Source organism: Convolutriloba macropyga, chromosome 11, assembly GCF_964194025.1.
Source record: "Convolutriloba macropyga chromosome 11, txConMacr16.3, whole genome shotgun sequence".
Classification (NCBI taxonomy): Eukaryota; Metazoa; Xenacoelomorpha; order Acoela; family Convolutidae; genus Convolutriloba; species Convolutriloba macropyga.
In genome coordinates, this window is record NC_134478.1 from 9,290,875 (window position 1) to 9,312,732 (window position 21,858).

The 21,858-nt window shown below is 38.9% G+C and overlaps 1 protein-coding gene across 1 annotated transcript; it reads right to left on the reverse strand.

Annotated features, from left to right (window-relative positions):
- Positions 1–7,517: 7,517 nt before the first annotated feature.
- On the reverse strand, positions 7,518–11,564 carry LOC142349493 (uncharacterized). The gene is made up of 2 exons (XM_075401087.1): positions 10,732–11,564; positions 7,518–8,138 (listed from the first exon to the last, which is right to left on the reverse strand). Exons 1-2 carry the CDS (start codon positions 11,544–11,546, stop codon positions 7,757–7,759), a joined length of 1,197 nt encoding a protein of 398 aa, XP_075257202.1. The 5' UTR covers positions 11,547–11,564; the 3' UTR covers positions 7,518–7,756.
- Positions 11,565–21,858: the final 10,294 nt, after the last annotated feature.

Genomic DNA, 21,858 nt, shown 5'->3' on the forward strand with positions numbered 1-21,858 from the left:
ATCTGAAATATCAGTATGTGCAGAAATAACCGTCTTCGAAAATTTCAAAAACTTGCATTTTTATCATGAAACTAAATGACGATCTCCTAGATTGCAGTAATATTAGATATAATAGGATGCAAAAGCCTATGCTCTCACCTCAGCGCTATCTTCCAGATTCCAGAAGCCAGCTAATAGCAGACCGGCTCTTTAATACCACGTGGCTGGTTGTCCTACCATGAGTTGAAACCAGAAAGAGTTGGAACCAGAACACCGAACCACTTGCTCCCCCCCCCCCCCTGAAGCCCCGTAAACGTGACTCTTAAAATGGCAATATTAGCTTTTTTAAACAAAAGCACTAATGAAAATTTAATTGCTTCTTGAGACGGCTAATAAATGCTGGTAACTAAGCCCTTAATGATCAGATAGTTACCAGCTGTCAATTAACTGTACTCAGGCAGAAGGAAGAAATACCTTAGTCATGCCCAGACAGATAACAGAGGCTGAAAACTTTCATGCTCAGAAAAAGGTCTGTTTAATGACTAATCGAACTCTAAAAACCAGACTGTTAATTAACAAGCGGGACAAGAACAGAGCAATATGGCCCCGACTAAACCCCTTTTCTTTTAGCCCTGAATCAGCAATGAATTGCAATCCTAGACTTGTCCGGGTCACTTATTGTCTTTTTTCTGCCTTTTTGAACAATGTATATTTTAATCATAGCAGGCAGCATGCTTACGGATTAAGTGTTTTGACCATTTTTTTTTACCAGAGTCCTTTGACCCTTTCGCAGTTTTGAAATCGGAATTGGTTAGGACGTGCAACCTATTTGATATTTTAAGCGGTTATGGGGGTTTATTGTTCAGGATTCTCCGTAGTTTTTACTTGATTGGCTCAGGCAGGTTGTTCTGTTCTAGCAATACTTGCCTCTGCTGTCTTGTTGATTGCTAGAGATATCAATTTGTAGGGTGCGCATGAAGAAACGTCACGTGTTCGAAATCATTACTTCTCGCCACTTTTGCTTTAAAGGTTTATTACCCAAGAGGGTAATTTTCTAAGCCTTTGTTCAATCATTTCTCGCGCAAGGGAGCTCAAAGACTCTTTTTTATTTAAACTGATAGATTGCCAATAAGATTGATTCTTCGAGTTTCAAAAATTGGATGTGTTCTGTTTACCCCCCCCCCCCAGTGTTTTTATGACCCCAGTTACAAATTAAACGTTGTTACATAGCACGTTACTATTAAAGAAAACAACACGTGCGCCTGGTGGTCATAAAAATTTATGCTCACTAAGCGGGGGGGCGCAATAGAATAGATCCCAAATGTATCCATACTCGGAAAATCTTTATTTGCAGCACAAAAAGATACGATATTTGCTTTTATCAGAAAAAGTGATGATATCCTTGAATTATTGGCTGCTAATTTTAGAGAAACCAAGGTTTTTATAGACTTTTAGTAGCCTGAGATTGCCAGAATTTTGAAGGTTTGTATCCCAGATCAACATTTTTCTCTGCTTGTTGTCCCATTCAAAAAATTTCGGAGACTAGACGTAATTTTTTAACCTCTCACGGTCAGACTTCTATGTGTTTTTAGATTATGTTAAGGTAATGAATTGCTCTCGAATGAGAAGCAATCATATAAATGTGCGTCTCCTTTTACGACTCAAAGAGTAGTATTGGTATTCGATATGTTGTTTAGCTAGAAAAAATTTGCTCATGATTTTCAATTTGACTTCCTTCGTTTCAAACATTTAAGTCGTTTTTTGATTTATTTTTTTGAACATTGGAATTTAACAGTAGCTTAGTTTGTAAGCTATAGTAATAAGGGACTGTTGTTAACATTCAAAGTGAAGAGGTAATTTTCAGTTTTGCTAAACAACAGACCCCCCCCCCCAGAAAAAAAATTACCCCCCACCCCACTCTGACTACCCAGACCAAAAAAAATGAGTCCTCATTTTTTTAAAATAATGTCTATTGTTTTATTAGGATATTTTCTTGTTTTTTTTTATATTTGCTTTTTAGATCAGCTTATTTTAGTTTTTATATTGCAAGACTCGAGTAGTTTCCGGTATTCTACCGGCTATGCTTTTTTTCTAAGCTCAAGATCTGACTTGGACTGACTTCGAACAAGATCTGACTTTGAACAATGACTTCTGTTTTAGAACGCTGACTTCAGTTGTGGAACATTGGGTTAAAAGTAGCTGAGTTTGTAGTGTATAGTAAATAAGAACTGATGGTAACATTCGAAGATGAAGAGATCATTTTGAAAATTTTTTTATTCCATATAAGTACCTCCAACCTATCTAACGTACCCCCCTCCCCCCCCACACACACACACCTCTTTGCCCCCACCTACCACCAACTAACCCCCCTTCCAATTACCTGCCAAAATTTCCCACTAAAAATAGATAATTTTTCTTACTGTATATTACTTGTTATTTCTTTTTTCATATTTTTGAAATAGGTAGGGTTTATATAAAACTCTATTGAGCCATTTCCAGTTCTCTACCGGCTATGTTTTCTATGAAGATTTTTCACTAGACAGTTTTCGCGCTTTTCTTCTAGAATAGTCTTTGACTTCTCAATTGACGTTTTTACGCACTTGGTTTTTGAGTGATTTCAATTGCTCTCACTCCAAAATAAAGTTTGCTGTTTAAACAAAACCAATTTTTAGAAAGACCATAACAAAGCAAAGCTAGCAGAGTGGTTACTGCTTTTGTGGAGGCGATGGAATCGAATTAGGTGGTCGGGGTTTGAGACCCAACTTCGTCTGATAGTTTGGTACCCATAACGAAAAATTAATTTGGGCAACAGCCCCTGAATTAAATTGCCTGTCAATTTCCAACGTCAGTTGGTTAAGGTTTTTTGATCAAATTGCATGCTCATTTGATTCGCTGTGGATATAGCAATTTGCTTTTTGGTGCATACTCCTCTGCCTCGGTGCCTATTTACCAAACATTAGCTTTTTAAATGATCATTGAATGTGACATCGCACCAACAATAAGTTTTAGTCTTTCTAACTGCGTTTTTAGTCGAAAAACTAAGCACCAAAACGCTACCTTGTATTGCAGAGTAGCAATTGTTGCTTATTTTAAGGGCTTAATTTGGTTGTCGTGTACTATTTCACGTATTTCTTCTTGATTTCTGAGTGATTTAATTTGCTCTCACTCCGAAATAAAGTTTGTTGTTCATTGACATCTGTTTTAGAACGTTAACTTCTGTTTTCGAACAATGAATTTCAAAATTAGCGTAGTTTGTAATGTATAGCAATTAAAAATTAACTATTCAAGGTGAAAAGGTCATTTTGAGAATTTTTGATCCCATATAAACCCCTCCAACCTATCTAACGTGCTCACCCCCCCCCCTCAACTAGTCCTCTCGCCTACCCCAACCCCAACTAACCCCCCTTCCCAATGTCCCCCCCCCCCCGTTACAAATTATATATTGTTATATAGCATGCTACTATGTAAAAATAGCACGTTCACCCGGGGGCTGTAAAAGATACAAACCCACTAAGCTGGGGAGGGGGGGGCAAAACATAATGGATCAAGATAACCTATAGCATTGTCACCACAAATACAGTGAATGGGACACCATTTTTTATATGAGAATGTAATTTAGGCTATTATTTGTGTCTTTAATTTAGATAACTATCCGCAATATTAAACTTCCATGACTTCGGAACCAGCCGATTTGTATGCTGGTCTAAGCTGAGAATAAGAGTAATCTGATTTGAGAAGTAAAAAAACTAAGCCTGGCTACTGTTTGATTATATATCATTTATTAATAATTTTTCATGTTAATTAAATGAATTGGATGAGGAGTCTAGTGTTTCTCCGTCTAGTGCTTCTCCGTTTTGGCAAAAAGTCAGTAATTTTTAGGGACAATTTTGTATTTTTCAGGAATCAAAGTTTTGGAAATAGCTCTGATATGACTACGAGAGAGACTCAAAAACCGAATTTAAATAATGAGGTTAATTGTTCATTATTTAATAAAAATTGATTTGCAATAAAACTTCTGAAACAAATGTCGGGAAAAGCTTAGCTTTGGTTCGAAATGGCATTTTTTGACTTGAAGTCATAGAGTAATCTAATTAGAGTGGACAATTAGTGGCCCCAAGGAATTGGAAGCTGAATGAGAGGGGATTTGAACAAATTGCCTCTAAGTTGATGGAAGAAAGAAGATATTTGTTTGCCTATTTTTGACATTTTCCCCGGCTATTTTTGACGTTTTTCGGCTATTTTTGAAGTTTTTTTGCTATATTTGACGTTTTTTGCTATTTTTGTCATTTTTCGCTGATTTCGACGGTTTTTTTGGCAGTTTATACGTTTTTCACATGTGCCAAGTCTTGGCCAATACTTGCATTTATACTGATAAGTGTAAAAAGTGACATGATCATAGCTCTGAATCAGTACTGATATAAAACTTGCAATTTGAGGCGCCCAATACTGATAATGATTTGCCGTTCAGTCCGAGAAGTAATTGATGAAATTAATGAACAGGAAGGGGACGCTAAACTAATATTACTAATATCAATATTGTTAAGAAAACAGTTCCATCAATTAATACTATTAATAATGTAACAAACATTTATTCCTTATTTTATTAATGGACTTACTAACTTAAATTAGAACCAAATGAGCAATTAAACATGTAATTTATGAAATACTTTCCTCGGCCACAAAAAGAATTGGGGATCTTGACCATTTGATTAATTCTGATTTTGCAAAAACAAATGTCAAACAAGAAGATTTCAGAACCAATTCATACTTTTAAGTTCAGAACACAAGTCACTTGTATTACTGAACAAAAAATTGATCATTTTGTTTTTTATTGAACCATATTCTCCAAATTGTTCAGTTTGTGAATCAATAGCTAGATGCAGAATTTTAGCTTTCAGATATTTTTTAATCAAGTTATATTTGTTACCTGCATCAATATTAAGTTACAGCTAACATCGACATAGTAGTTCAAATTATTGATGCTATAGTTTGTTGTTAGTCCCAAATTGATGAAACTGGTCCTATAAATAAGCGAACACGTATCAAAAATCACTGGTCAGGGCATAAATGTTAGTTTTTATATTTTAAAAAGGTATTAGACAAAATGGAAGGATGTATAGGCTTAGTAATGATAAAATTGTTGGCGTCTAAATGACCACACTTATATTCACAGGCAACGTTTTAGTGTAGTTTGAACTTCAAAGTGTACCATGAACTTCAAAATGAGCTTAGTTTGTAATGTATAGCAATTAAAAATTAAATATTCAAGGTGAAAAGGTCTTTTTGAGAATGTTTGATCCCATTTAAGTCCCTCCAACCTATCTAACGTGCCCACCCATCCCCCCCCCCGCAACTAGTCCTCTCGCCTACCCCAACCCCAACTAACCCCCATTCCCAATGTCCCCCCGTTACAAATTATATATTATTATATAGCATGCTACTATGTAAAAGTAGCACGTTCACCCGGGGGCTGTAAAAGATACAAACCCACTAAGCTGGGGAGGGGGGGGGGGGGGCAAAACATAATGGATCAAGATAACCTATAGCATTGTCACCACAAATACAGTCAATGTGACACCATTTTTTATATGAGAATGTAATTTAGGCTATTATTTGTGTCTTTAATTTAGATAACTATCCGCAATATTAAACTTCCATGACTTCGGAACCACCCGATTTGTATGCTGGTCTAAGCTGAGAATAAGAGTAATCTGATTTGAGAAGTAAAAAAACTAAGCCTTGCTACTGTTTAATTATATATCATTTATTAATAATTTTTCATGTTAATTAAATGAATTGGATGAGGAGGCTAGTGTTTCTCCGTCTAGTGTTTCTCCGTTTTGGCAAAAAGTCAGTAATTTTTAGGGACAATTTTGTATTTTTCAGGCATCAAAGTTTTGGAAATAGCTCTGATATGACTACGAGAAAGACTCAAAAACTGAATTTAAATATTGAGGTTAATTGTTCATTATTAAATAAAAATTGATATGCAATAAAACTTCTAAAACAAATGTCGGGAAAAGCTTAGCTTTGGTTCGAAATGGCATTTTTTGACTTGAAGTCATAGAATAATCTAATTAGAGTGGAAAATTAGTGGCCACAAGGAATTGGAAGCTGAATGAGAGGGGATTTGAACAAATTGCCTCTAAGTTGATGAAAGAACGAAGATATTTGTTTGCCTATTTTTGACATTTTTCCCGGCTATTTTTGACGTTTTTCGGCTATTTTTGAAGTTTTTTTGCTATTTTTGACATTTTTGGCAATTTTTTACGTTTTTTCGGTTTTTTTTTTACTTCGCAGGGTGTTTTTGACATTTTTTTGGCTTTTTTGACGTCTTTTTTTGGCTATTTTTGACATTTTTTGCTATTTTTGTAATTTTTGGCTGATTTGACGGTTTTTTTTGGCAGTTTTTACGTTTTTCACACGTGCCAAGTCTTGGCCAATACTTGCATTCATACTGATAAGTGTAAAAAGTGACATGATCATAGCTCTGAATCAGTACTGATATAAAACTTGCAATTTGACGTGCCCAATACTGATATTGACTTGCCGTTCAGTCCGAGAAACAATTGATGAAATTAATGAACAGGAAGGGGACGCTAAACTAATATTACTAATATCAATATTGTTAAAAAAACTGTTCCATCAATTAATACTATTAATAATGTAACAAACATTTATTCCTTATTTTATTAATGGACTTACTAATTTAAATTAGAACCAAATGAGCAATTAAACATGTAATTTATGAAATACTTTCCTCGGCCACAAAAAGAATTGGGGACCTTGACCTTTTGATTTCTTCTGATTTTTGCAAAAAAAATGTCAAACAAGAAGATTTCAGAACCAATTCATACTTTTAAGTTCAGAACACAAGTCACTTGTATTACTGAACAAAATATTGATCATTTCATTTTTCTTGAACCAAATGCTCCAAATTGTTCAGTTTGTGAATCAATAGCTAGATGCAGAATTTTAGCTTTCAGATATTTTTTAATCAAGTTATATTTGTTACCTGCATCAATATTAAGTTACAGCTAACATCGACATAGTAGTTGAAATAATTGATGCTATAAATTGTTGTTAGTCCCAAGTTGATAAAACTGGTCCTATGTATAAGCGAACACGTATCAAAAATCACTGGTCAGGGCATAAATGTCAGTATTTAAATTTTAAAAATGTATAAAGGGAAGGATGTATTGGCTTAGTAATGATAAAACTGTTGGCGTTTAAATGACCACACCAATATTCAGAGGCAATGTTTTAGTGTCTTTCGAACGTTCGCTTGATTCGACTTTTTAGGACAGATTATATACGACTGTATGTAATACTTATAATGGTATTGAAGTTAGTTAACAGACAGATTCAGTTGAAAATTTCACCAATTTTGTGAACAACCCGAAGCAAATTATGAAAAATCGATAAAAAAGAATATCTTCCAAGCCAAACCTTTCAAAATTTGAGTTTTTGTTTAAATTCTTTCCTCCAAAACATTTAGATTAGTTATTATTTGAATAGAACTGACTCTTGAGTGAAGTGTAAACATGATTAAATTCAGAAACATCATTTCGCTCCATATGAGACTAACTCAGATATTTTTACATTAAATCAGATAATAGTTTTCGTTCATGTCAAATATTTTATGGTCCACTTTATATCACAAATTTTCTATAAAAATTTAGAATTTGAATCTAAGTGTTTGAAACTGATTTCTATAACTGTACTAAAGACTAAAAAACTAACAATCAAATCAAACATTGCAATATATAGTCAATTTCTAGTTGTTACGGCCTTTGAGGCAAATTTCAAGTTTCTTCTCGTGAACACGATTCGCAATTTCAACAATTGACACCATTCTGATATTGACAGCCGCATCGTAAGCATCCTTACTCTTGCAGTATCTGAAAACACTTATGCCTCCCACAGTCCCCGCAACTACCACGGGTAAAGCCAAAAGTGCCAAAACACCCACCACAACCCCTGTCGAGACAGTCGCGGTGGTCGCAGCCGCACTTTGAAGTACGGTTGCTGCCGTAGATCCAGAATAGAGAAAAGCGCCAGCACCCGCCATTCCGGCGCCACCCACGCCCGCAGCCCCGACCTCTATTCCAGATAGAATATCTTTATCTTGTTCGCTCAGAGTTTTGTCATCATCGGAGCTGGACACCCCAGACATTCAAAAAGTTTTTTTTAAATCAAAATATAGAAGTTAAAATATGCATAATGATTGAGGTTTGTACAATAAGTACTCATTATAGATATATTAAAAGATATATTTAAAGACAACTTCAAATAAAGTTAAGGCAAAACAAATTATTTAGTGTACCTTATCGGTTAGGTTAAATCTGGATTTCCTTCAACATGGAATGAAATTTTTTTAAGGTGAAAGCTTTTTCACCATAACAAAAGCTTCCCTTTAAGAACTTCCCTCATTTAGCTTAAAACTACTTACACTTTTTGCTTGAACCGATAGGAAGTTGTTGCCTTGAATTGGATTAGGTTAGTAGTAACCTAATAATAATTTGAAACTAATTTCTAAGTACATGTCCAAAATGGGATTTTGTTCTTCAACCCCTTTATCATAAAACACCGAAATAATTTATCCCTAAAAAGTTTCATCCAATTTTGATGTTCTCCTAAATGACAAAAATTCAGACTAATTTATTTGTAATGAGTCCCATTATTAGAGATCAAAATTGGTGTGAAATGCAAGAGGAAGGATAAAACAATTTCACGCTGCATTCATTTCACCTCCCTTTTAATTTGTAAATTATTGGCTTAAAACTGTCAAGTGACTAAAACTAAAGTATATATAATATTTAAAGTCAAATCAGAATCATTAGCAAAATATTTATTTCATCTGGTCCCTGTCGAGGCATTTAAAGTATACTAAGAAGTGACTAACTGCTATTTTGTTGAAACTTGAAATCAGCAATATATCTGCGGACCTTGAGTTTACCAACTCTTCTAAAAACAAATGAGTATTGATTGTGGGAGGCCATGAGTTCTATAACAAACGAGTACAAAAAGACACCACTGACTGAAATCGACCTAAATATCAAAACTACAAAAACCACGTTTCAGTATATACAAAAGATGTCCAAACTAGTCACGTCAACAAGGAGGTATCAATGACAACTTCAAACTCTAAAAGTTATTTAAAAACAAATCAAGGACTTGAGTCAAAATTAAGGATCTGCAGCAGCCGTAGCTTCTACGATACTACTTGTTATAAGAGTGTCTCTTGAGGCAAGAGGCGTTGGCTTCTGAGTCCAATTTGAAACTGACAAATGAGTAGTTTACAGAAAATATTCAAAGGAGTCTCAATGCATGTAGGTTCTAAGGATTTCTACGGTTTGGCTGCCGAAAGACGAGCAAGAGCTTATCTTTAAATTTGTTGACGATATTTGATTTCATTTCATGACGCTCCCGATTTTGGCTTTAAATGCATTTTTTTATTTAGTTTCGTGTTTTGTCTTTACAGCCGAAGCACTCCCTCTTACATTCCATTCTATTTTGGGAAGCAATAAGGCGTAGCCATTGAGGGTCCTAAAGAAACAACTAATTCTGTTGAGGACTGTTAATATGGTTATCTAGCCTTACTTAGCAGATCCCATCCCGGATTTTAAAAGTTGTTGCCAAAAGTGCGAAAGGGCTCTATTGTAAAAAAACTGAAATTTTTGAACGCCTAATTCGCACAATAATGTCTCAAACAAATTTTTAAAAGTTGAAGGGGGGAGGATACCGATCTTGATGGAGGTTTTTACAGATGAAATTGAAATTTCTTTTTCAGGATTATTGCTGTTTTTCCTAGATATGCATTTAAATTCCATTTTTCTGTTTTTTTTTCAAATAATACTTTTTATCATTACCAAAAGTGTCTCGGCATTTTGAGCTGGCGCCCTCCTTGCGTCCTACCGGAACTATTTTGAAGCCTCATATCATTTCTAGTTAGAGGATTTGTTAACCGGCACTAATTTTGAGATTAGACCTTTAAATGGGATCACAGCTCTGCAACATATAGAGAAAAATTTTGCATAGCAAAGCTGCTAACAGAAACAATATGTATTTCAGTTCGTTTTCTGTAAAAACATGGTTTAATTCGGTTTCTGTTCGCTCAATTGAGTTTTTTCTAATTTTGGCTATGATCTTTTTATTTTGAATGTACCAGTCTGTCCGTCTTCTAATTAATGTAAGATCTTCAGTTTTCCAATTTTGATCAAAGTGGAAGCAAAAGAAGTTAGATTTGTCGAGTGCTCTTTTCCGATCAACGGCTTAAATTTAGAAAAGTCTCCTCGAAATATTGCAATTTCAAACATACGCAAACTGTTTATTGACGTACTCTTGGTGGCAATTTTTTTTGTGTTACAAAGACTTCCTTCTGAATTTTAACAGAGCTAAGTTTTCATCAGGACGCCTAAAAAGATTAAAAATTTTTATGTTAAACCAATTTCGGTGTGAAAATTTTACGGGGTTAATTAGCAAGGTTATTTTTTCTGAACAAGTAAATTATAAAATAACTAAAAGTTTAAAAGTACTTGTAACAAAAATGTTATCAACAAGTCATCCAGACACTTATCATTATTTTTTTAAAGCATGAAATCAAATTGAAAGTTTACTTATATTAATATTATTTGTTTTCGTCCTAAAAAAACTTTTGAATGCATTTAGGTGGGTAAAATTTGCCAGTTAACAATAAATTTTAGGATGAGAAATTTACAGATAACCTGTTTGAGTGTCTAGGTTACTAACGATTTTTCCCTTTTGATATCTGATAGAATTTTCGTCGCAATGTTTTGTAGAACGGCTTCAGAATGAAATTGCGTTAACGAACAAGCTTGCCCTCGAATATAAGCGAGAAATTTATCGCAAGTATTGATTTTGTCGGTGACAAATTGTTCCAAGTTTCCTGTTTCAGTCCCACACATTTCCTCGAATAGTTCGATATCTTTTTTGCAGAGCTGAAACGTCTGCAGCATTTTGATCGTGAATTGTAATAATTTGATGGATTTTGATTTAAACGGAACCGTGTCAGCAGCTGCGCAATTCATTATTATTTCTGAGCTTTTTTCGTTAAGACTTTTAATCCTTTCCTTCACAATTTTTTGCCAAATTAAGTTAACTTTTTCGGCCATCTGTTTTCGAGAATCCATATGAAGATTTATTTCGATATCATTTAGCAAACCAGCAAAGTCAAAACGGGTTCTATCCGAGGCGTCAACCATGTAGAATCGGTAATCTTTTCCGTCTTCTAAAGTCCGGTGATATCCGGATAAATCCCTGGTTTGAAGATTAGACAGCTGGTTTTTGGTTGTATCTTTAACTTTTTCCAGAACTTCCGTTTCCGATTTTCGAAGCTTCTGTCCTTTCATAATCGTGATATCTATGTGAGTTCTTATCAGGTAGAAGAAAACCTTTCGGTCAAGAAACTCTCTAACCAGATAACTTGCGTCAGTTCCCAGTTCCTGACTAAAAATTATCAGCACAAATTGAAACTTGTTGGAATCCAGATTGTTTTTGGTGACGTATTCACTGATTTTGTGATCAAATCCGTCAATTCCAGGCATGTCCCAAATCGTAACTTTTACCAAACCTTTTCCGTTTTTGCCCACCACCAAAGGTTGAGTTTTCGTGTCTTTCCCATCACAGCCAATCCAACCCCAATGATCTAAGCTTGGGGGGGGGGGGGCTAAATAATGGGAAAGACTGGTCTTTCAAATTTTATAAGTCTGAATACCATTTACTGCTTAATGCTACCACCTTTTCGCAGCTTGGAATAAAGAAAATTGAAAAACGAAGCGCTTAAAAAGACTGAATTTACAGATTTTTCACAGAAAAACTTTTTTTAGATTTTTTGGAGTACAAAGTTTTCTCTGATTACATGATTTTTAGTGTTTTGTCGCAAACTGAACATCCCTGGTTGAGGTGCCAGACAGAAGTGATCTCCAGACCATTGTCCAGACGTTTGTGCGCTCGAAGCTACCTCTGATCAGGTGATGGTGCGCTCAAAAGCAACTTCTGATCAAATTCAAGTCCATTCGAAATAGTTTGAGCAGATAATGGTTTCATTTATGAACACATCTCTTAATTTTGCTCTAGTATATTCAACTAAGGAGGAGCCCATTCGAAGAGTATTTTAACCAAAATAAAACCAAACTGCTGAGGAAATAATTTCGTTAGTATAACATTAGTGCATATTTTTAACGCAATGGATGAACTTATATAGACTTCTATAAGAAAAGATCTTGATCTACTGGTAATCAAAATTTCTTCCAAAAGAGACTGACTGCAACCCTTAGTTCTCATCAGAGCCATCAAACTCTTCATGAATCTCTGAAAGTAACGCTGCTTTATTGTTGCCTCTTGTCAGAACAAACATCTCTCATAGCCAAAGGATACTATAAAGGTGTAAAACCACTCTTTCGGATGCTCAATTCAACTCATTCATCGTCAGTCTTCCAAATCGATATATAAAGCAACGTATCAGCATTCTTAACGTATTAAGTCTAGTACGTACATAGCAACAAGTGAGAGTTTAGACGGCAAGGTTTTTTTGATGCTCTTTTACTGGTTTTTTGTCTGATGTCATTGACGTCAGAATCAGTTCATAATCGATCAACAATCGTCTAGAGAACCTAAAAATATTAAGCCTAAAACCGCCTTATTCGATACATATCATGGTATTATTTACTTAAAATTAGGTTATACGAACTTTTCCGGAACTTTTTATGTATATTAGACGCAATTCTATACGTAATTTAAATACTCGATTCTGATTGGTTAATAATCTCTCGCTTAAATCTATTTAGTTACTAACATCCTCCGGCCCAGAAGAAGATGCTGGGAGAATGGGTACTAATTTTACAAGCGGGCGAACGAGCAATCCAGAGGACGTGCGCAATACGGCGGAGCGTGCGACGCTGTCTGAACCGTAACGGAGTTCAGTGATCCGAGCAGTGGGGTAGTAACCCCTCGGGTTGGTTTCTTCAACTACCCAAACCAAATCACCGGTCTTAAGGTGATGGTTGGCAGGCGTCTGCCACTTGGAACGTCGGTTCAGCGCCGGTACGTATTCTTTGATCCAACGAGACCAAATAGCGTTAGCGTAGGACTGCGCGCGGGCGTAACGTTTACGGTGATCAAACTCATCTACGCCAATGATGGAAAGGAGACTACGTGCTTGGTTACCGAGGAGAAAGTGATTAGGTGTTAATGCGCCTAGGTCGGCCGGGTCGGCGCTTACGGGCGTTAACGGACGCGAATTAAGTGCATGTTCGACCAGACAAAAAGTGGTACTTAAAACCTCATCTGTGAGGCGACGTGTTCCAAGGATTGTGTAAAGTACGCGCTTGAAACTACGTACTAGCCTCTCCCAGATGCCACCTTTGGTGTGGCGCACTGGGCGGGTTGAACCTCCACTTGATGCCTTTGTGGGCAAGTTCTACAGCGATGTTGATGGTGTTCCACTTTTCGATGTTCTGGCGTAGTTCTTTTTCCGCGCCAACAAAGTTAGTGCCATTGTCTGACCAAATAATGGCTGGTTTACCTCGACGGGAGACGAACCGCTCCACTCCCATTACACACGAACTGGCGTCCATGGAAGGAACGATTTCGACATGAACGGCACGAGTAGTTAAGCATGTGAAGAGGAAACCCCACCTCTTCTCGGTAGTCCTACGTACAGTAACGTAAAACGGGCCGAAGTAGTCGACCCCGGTGTTCGTGAAGGGAGGAGACTGGTATGCAAGTCTTTCTACTGGGAGATCAGCCATGATGGGTTGAATAGTGGCAGCGCGGAACATCCTGCACGTAAGGCAGTTAGATTTAATGGAACGTAGTGAGGAACGTAATTTAAGGATAGTATAACGTTCTTGTACTTTTGCCCGCAGGTAATCAATACCTTGATGATGATGTTTGACGTGCGTGTGCCTGAGGAACAACTTTACAAATGCATGGCGTGCGTCCAGAACGATAGGATGTTTTACATCAAAGTCAACTTCGACCAACCGCTTGATGCGGCCTGCCGATCGGATTAGACGATTTGGCCCAATAAAGGGAGAAAACGGGGCAATACGGCTACTCCGTTTAACGGGTTTGTTTTCGAGAAGATCTTTTCTCTCTACATTGAATGACTCCCCTTGCACAAGATACTGGAGATGACGCTCGGCTTCGTCAAGCTCCGTGGGGTCTATGATGCTACCATCGACGTTACGGTAACATTCGTGAGAAGGTAACAAGCGGAGTGCGTACGCTGTTATCCGTAGCAACTTCTGATAAGAACTGTACTTATCGAAGGGAATTAGTTACGGGGGCGGTTCCTTAGTTGACTTGGTTACAGATACGGCCAATGATGTATTGGTTTCGTCAGTTTCCTTAGTTACTATACCAAGTTTGATGTTATTAACTACTTCAGTGCTTGGTTCGAACGGGAATTGTTTGGTTCTTAGGAAATCTGGACCTCTCACCCAGCTACTTGATTGCAAAATCTCAGCAGACATACCACGAGTGCCGGCATCTGCCGGATTATCGCTTGAGGCAACGTGGTTCCATTCGTCAACGCTTGTGTGTTCTAAGATTTCGCAAACACGGTTTGCAATAAATATTGGGTGCTTGGTTGCAGAGTTAAGCCATTGCAAGACAGTAGTGCTGTCGGTCCACATGAAAACCCTGTTGACTTTTACTGTGAGAGCTCGACATATATCTTGTTTCAATCGAGCGGCCAGTAGCGCTGCCTGTAATTCCAGCTTTGGAACAGTCATGACCTTCATAGGTGCTACGCGAGCTTTACCCAGGACAAACGCAAGCTCCGTTTGGGGCCCACTCGAAGTAGTTACTCGAGCTCGGAGAAATGCAACGGCACTGAAAACTTCTTGTGAACTATCGCCAAACATGTGTAGTTCCAGGTGTTCAAAGTTTCCGGAAAAGTAGCTCCTTGGTATAGTGATTGCAGCAAGCTTGGGTAGTTCTACACTCCATTCGAGGAACATTTCAACAGTGTCTTTTGGTAATTCTTCATCCCAGTGCTGCCCGCTGATACGCCAGATGTCCTTTAGTAACAATCGGGCACCAACAGTAAATGGTGCCACTAGGCCGATGGGATCGAACACCTTAGACACTAGGCTCAATACCAAGCGTTGTGTTAAAGACTTAGTTACTGTACTGGAGGTACCCCGACTCACAACTAGAGTATCATTGTTGTGATCCCATTTCAACCCAAGCACGTGCGAAGATTCCTCCTTAGATGAGGAAATTACTTTTGGTTCGGTGGACTGAGGTGACCCATCAATTCGATCAGCCAGATTTGGTACATTGCTTACGAACTTAGTAAGCTTGAACCCACCTAGATGGAGAAGTTGTACCAACTCCTTCGATCTTTTGAGAGCCCTCTCAGGTGACTCCACCGAATCCAAGTAATCGTCCATGTAGAAGTTTTCTAGGACGGCTTTGGTTGCTTCCGGGTACTGAAGATCATTGTCTCGGGCCGTGCGTTGCAGTGCATAGTTAGCGCATGTGGGCGAGTCTTTAGCCCCGAATATATGGCGCGTGTATTGATACACTACAACATTTGTTGTGGGGTCCTCCCGCCACAAAAAACGCAGTGATGGCTGGTCCCAATCAGGGACACCCACTTGGAGGAACATACCCTCGATATCTGCGGACACGGCAAATTGATGTTGACGGAACCTAAGTAGTACATGGATTAGGTTTTGGAGGAGGTCGGGGCCAGTGAGCAAAGATTTATTCAAAGAAGTACCGTGGAACTTTGCTGTACCATTTAATACCCTACGCACTTTTCCCGGTTTGTTCGGATTGATTACGGGATGGTGTGGTAGGTACCACTCTCTATCCGACCGCTGCTCTACCTTGTGAGCATCAGGGACTGTAATTAAGTAACCTTTTTCCAAGTCTTCACGGATGGTATTAGCATAAGTTTCTTTCAATGATGTATCTCTCGATAGCCGCTTTTCGAGAGACTTGAGCTGTACCAGTGACGAAAAGTAGTTATTCGGGAGCTGGGTGTTGTCATCAGCCCATAACATACCGACATCGTATCTTTGGCCGTTATGGAAGGTTGTTGTTTCAAGTATTTCCTGCGCGCGAGCATCCGCTGCGGATCGTGGGTCAATTTGCTTGAACGCGCCGTACGATTCCATATCATACCAAGATTTAACCTGACAAGCTAATTCAAAATCCTGTTCAATATTGGCTTTGAAACACACCGAGACTAAACTGGAACTTGACGGGAGTGGGCCACTTAAAACCCAACCTATGGGCAAGCGGACAGCGAACGGTGAGCACTTTTCGTCGGCTGAAAAATACTCTAACGGGCGGATGGCATGGTAGACATCCTGTCCAAGTATCATCTCAATTTCTCCATAGCTATATTTTACTGGATCTAGAACTGCCAAATGTGGGTAAGTTTCTTGCATGGACTTGACGTCAATGATGTCAGAACCTACGTTTAATGTTTCTCTCACGTAGGGACGCACAGTGAACGCTTCGAAGTCTTGGTCTTTATGAGGTGTCACAGTCAATTGAACCACCTTTGTGTCTATGAGTTCTTCCGTGTTTATACCCTTGACGGTCAGTTTTAATGCGGTACCCTGCAAACCGAGTCTAGCTGCGAGACTATCGGACACCCAAGAGTTACTGCAAGCGGTATCGCATAAAACCAACGCCGTAGTATTGGTACCAGAAGAATTAGTAAGTTTCAGTTCCGTGACCTGAAGGAGGCCTTTAACATCGGTCACGGAAGACAAAGTGGTTGTTTTGCTTGTTTGCTGTTGACCCGTAGATGGCCTACTTGTACCTGCGTTCGACTTCGAAGTATCGATGTTGTTGTTTGTTGAGGGTTTAGCTGGAAAAACCCTTTCAGCTCCATGAAGTAAGGTGTTATGGGAGCTGTTGCAACCATCTTTCCTACATTTACGGGGACTTGGGCATTGCCTAAACATGTGTTTATCACGCAAACAAGAGAAACATAGCTTTGCCTCAGCCACGACCTTGGCTCTCTGCGTGGGGGTCTTTTCCTTAAAGACACGGCATTCCCACAACCGGTGGCTGCCTTTGCATACAATGCAACTAGAGATTGATGTTGACGGAGATCTTTGTTGCGGCTTAGGGTTACTCTTCTGTTGCGTATTTGCAGCAAATGCCTTTGAAGCAACTTTTGATCTTGTTACTGAGTTGTTGGTATCCTCAGTCCTTGCTTTAGTTGCGGTATTCTTCATTAAATCGTGCGCTTCGGCCTTCTCTTTTAACCAATCGTTGAAATCAAGAAGAGTAGGTTTCACCCAATGCTTTTTGACCGTGAAGAGTGACCATGACTCCTTCATGTTGGGTGGTAGCTTCTGTACGGCAGTGTTGAGAAGCGCAGCACTCTTTAAATCCGAATCGTATGACAGCGATTTAAATACCCCGACAAGACTTGAAATGCACCCCGAGTAGTTAATGATGTTATCGCTATTGTGCATCTTCAGTGGTGGAAAGCTGTTGAGTTTGTCCAAATGTGCACTTACAACCGCCTGTGGTTGGCCAAATTTACGTTCTAAGGTCCTCAGTGCGTCTTTGTACATTGCGCCGCAGTAGGCGAACTCAGCTATAGCTGTTTTAGCTTTACCTGTTACGAGGGTCTTAAGGTATGTCAATTTTACATCATCAGTTAAGGACTGAGAGTCAATTGCGCTTTTAAACTGGCCATACCATTCGTGCCACTGTAGAGGATCCCCACTGTATTGTGACAACTTCCATTCGGGTAGTGGGTCATTCCTCTTGCTAGATAAGGCGTCAATGAATGCCTTAATCAAGCTTGCATTTTCAGATGCTGGCGCTGAAGGCGTGGGATGCGGTGGGCCACCCCAACACAATGGTATCGGAGCAGTATGCCCGTATGTTGGATGTATAACCGGCGTGACGAAAGGTGGCGCGATGTTAGTAGTTGTACTAAAGGGGTTAACAGGGATGCTACAGTTTGCTGCGTGGTTGCTATTTGGATCATGTTGTGCACTCTTTTGCAAGATGGGATGGATGACGGTGGGGTTAGCTGTGCTTGGGGGTAGGTACGGTTGAACATTTTTGAAGATGGTAGCGTTATTTGTCGCCTGGTTTACATTTGGGGGCTTATCCTGAGGAAAACTCCAGAAATTTAAATCGGGGTTACGGTTCAGGGGAAGTTTGGGTGCGGTAGGGCATGGTACCAGGCGGGTTTGAGGTGAATGGACAATGTTTTGTTGTGGAATGTTGGGGACGGGTAAGTATGCTGTTGCGCTCGCTGGAATGGGCGACGGAACCATGGGAGGCTGAGGATTATATAATTGTTGAGGCGGGAATACAGGAGGCGGGTTCACGAGTGGGTTTAGAAGTGGAGGGACCTTATGCGGGGAATGGGCAATAGGGACTTGTGTTCGGTGTGGAATGTTACTTTGAGTTAGATTCTGTTGTTGTTGAACATGAGGCATTGACATATGTAATTGACAAGGTACACTGGAGCTTTTTGGACCCAAGAACTGATTTACCTGTGGGTTTGCTGAAAAATCAGGTACGAAAATGGAGTTCGTTGGTGCCATAACGGGTGTTGGTGGCAGGGGAGGTTGCATAGGTGGATGAGGTGGTGGGAGTGCGACATTTTGTACGTCGACTGGTACTTGGTACACTTGGTTCACTTTACCACTGCCTGAGGGACTATGTGCCTGCTCGACTCTTTGATCAGTGAGTGGTTGCTGCAGTTGAGCCTGGAGGTATTCCCTATACAACGCTTCTTGCTGAGCAACAGAAATTGCAACTCCTGGCCGTGTGTACTGAGAAAGCATTTCAAGATGATGTAAGTTATCGGCGACATTACTTGGGTTCTCTGGAGGATTACTAGGGGAAGTATCTTTAACAGGAGGGTCGGCGGTTGCTGAACCAGGACGAGAAAAGTTTAACTCAGTTGAACTACCTGCTGGAATCGAATTTACCCAATCCTGAACAAGTCCCTGACTTCTATCTGATCCCCTATCTTTAAACAAATTCAGTTCACTTGAGTGGTGACTAAACAATGAAAGATTATCCATTAAATCAGCCTCATCTAATTTAGCTGCTGCAACACGCTGGCGGTGGTCTTCCTCCAATTCTTGAAGTGCCATCTGTTCCATTTGTATTTCAAGCTCCTTTTTTCTCATGGCAATTTCGTGTTTTTGCTTAGCGAGGCGCATGGCAGCTTGTTCTTGTTTCTCGGCCTCTTCGCGTTTTAGTTTTGCCATGAGAAATTCATGTTTACGCTGGCTAGACATTGATGATGTTGTTCGGCGTGAACTTCTCTTAGATTGGCCTTGAGGATTAACGCCCTCACATACGGTGTCTCGGTCAGCAACTGAGTCAATATAGCTTCTAGCCGCAAGCAAGAATTTATCATTGTTCTTGGTTTTATCATCCAACCATTGCTCAAGGACAGGGTAAATTGAATCTGGGTTCTCCGCTTTACTGGCTAAGTCAAATAGTTCTTCATTCTTCTGCACCAGTTTACTGAAGACATCCTTCAACTTAGAAACCAAGCGTTCAACTTTAACCTTCCTGTCTTGACGATCTATGGCATCTGTGATGTCCCTATGGATGTTACATAACTCAGATTCTAGATTAGATCTTGCATTAAAGAGCTTTTTCAATTTTTCTTGCTGTTCGGCCATGATATTGAAATGGCTAATTTATCAATGTGGAGTAACTTTCAACCAAACACGTGGAATGAGGGTTATACCGAACCCAAATGACGACGACTTGATAATCAAGACGTCGAAGAGCAGAAAAGAAGTTACCGAGTAATGAATTACTCGGCGAAAGCGATCAAGAATTTATAGAGTGCGTCTAACGTGCTTGAAAGCAACGTGAGACTAAACAGGAACACAGGCAACCGGGGAAAGAGGACTGGGTGGACGAAGCACGACGAAGCGGGAAACGAAGCGGACGGGGCGGAATGGACGGGCGAACGGCGCGCAACGCAACAGGGAACGGAACGGAACTGGTGAAAACGCGGGTAGTAAACGGGCGACGCAACGGACGGGACGGAAACGCTGAACAAGCGCCGCACGAATAAACGTGAAACAAGACGGACACAACGGAGGCGTTGAGTGAGTAGCGCGCAACGAAACCGAAAGGCGGGTCGGAACGGGCGGGAGACGATTACGTAGGGAGCGGGGAGGTCGGGAACCACTATGCTAGCAGACCAAAGCAGCAAACTCAACCAAACAAACTAGCCGTAACTCCAGAACAAACTTAAGTCACACCCTAGGAAGAAGGAGAGATGCTACTGCAAGAGACAAACTAGCACAAGTCATTATGGGGCTTAACATATGAAAATAACAAACTAAATTACGGCAAACAATAGTATACTAAAAGGATGAAAAGAGCAAGAAAATTACTAGCCGTAACTCCAGAATAAACTTAAGTCACACCCTAGCAATAATCAAACCTAAACAACCGATCAGCATACCAATAATATTAAACAAACTACAGCAAAAGTTAAGTAATATGCAGCGCTTTTGTAGTCTATGAAAGCTGGAAAAGTGAAGAAACAATCTGGCCGTAACTCCAGAATAAACTTAAGTCAAACCCTAGAGGGCAAAAAACCAAACCAACTAACAATCATACAGTTACACGCAAACATACAGCAGCAAAAATTAATATACTACAACAGGAAGGCTAGTAAATTAGTAAGGTTGAAAAGTCAAAGGGCAATCCAGCCGTAACTCGAGAATAAACTTAAGTCACACCCTAGAAAGCTATAAGACCTAAACAACAAACCAGCATACTAGCATACTCAACATACTACAGCAAAGACAACAACATACTTCATCACATATGACATACTACATCGAAAATCGGAAAAGTAGCGAATAAAACGAAAAGCAAAGTTTTGGGAGAGCGACGTTATTGAAAAAAAAACGGAAAACGGAGAATTGTAAAGTTAAAGAACCAAAAAAAACGCGGACGAAAAACGGTACATAAACGAGCGACCAGAAAAATTATTGGAATTCGATAATTTTTTGTAGCGCGGAGGTTGTGAAAATTTTCACAACTTTTTCTGAGTAATGAGTTTCACTCAATTAACGAACCTTCTATTTGAAAATAAAAATTTTGACGAATTTGTCAAAATTTTATGCTTTTGTCAGTTTTTTCAAAATTTTGGTCATTTTTTTTGCAAATTCTTAGTTACGGAACGGTAATCCAGTGAACTGGACGGATTTAAGCTCGAAAATACGGTTTATCAATAATCGGTATTGATTTTCTAAGTTTTTACAATTGCATCAAAATTGACCAAAATTTTTCAAAATTGAACAATTTAGCATAATGTTTTCTCTATTTTCTCTATATCAGAGGTATATTTTTGATATAAGAACCGACTTGATCAATTTTTACAAATTTTTGACAGTTCGACCAAAAATTTTCAATATCGATGTTTTTTCGTCACAAAAATTTCGATATGTGAGGTTTTATGTTGACCGGTTATCTACATTTTTGATCTGATACCGTTAATTTTTTGATAACCCAATATATTTGATTGAAAGGTTTGGAAAATTAGGGGTTGGATTTTGCCGTTTAAATTGAAAATTTTAATTTACTGCAAAAAAATGTGTAAAAGTTCTGTTCTGTCTTACAGTTTTTTTTGGAGTATTTTTTGTGCCCTGTTCGTCGGTAGAATGCCTGCTTCTCTTTCAATCTCGGTTCCTTTGCAATTGAAACTGCAAATCTCATTTCTTCTGGGTCATCGACGGTGAAAGCTTCTAGATTCCATCTTTATATGGTTGTTGTGATTGAATATCGATATCCAACGAACTTAAAAAGGATTTGAATTCATTTAAATCGGACTCCTTCATAAGTTGATCCGATAAAAATAGTGCAGTCATC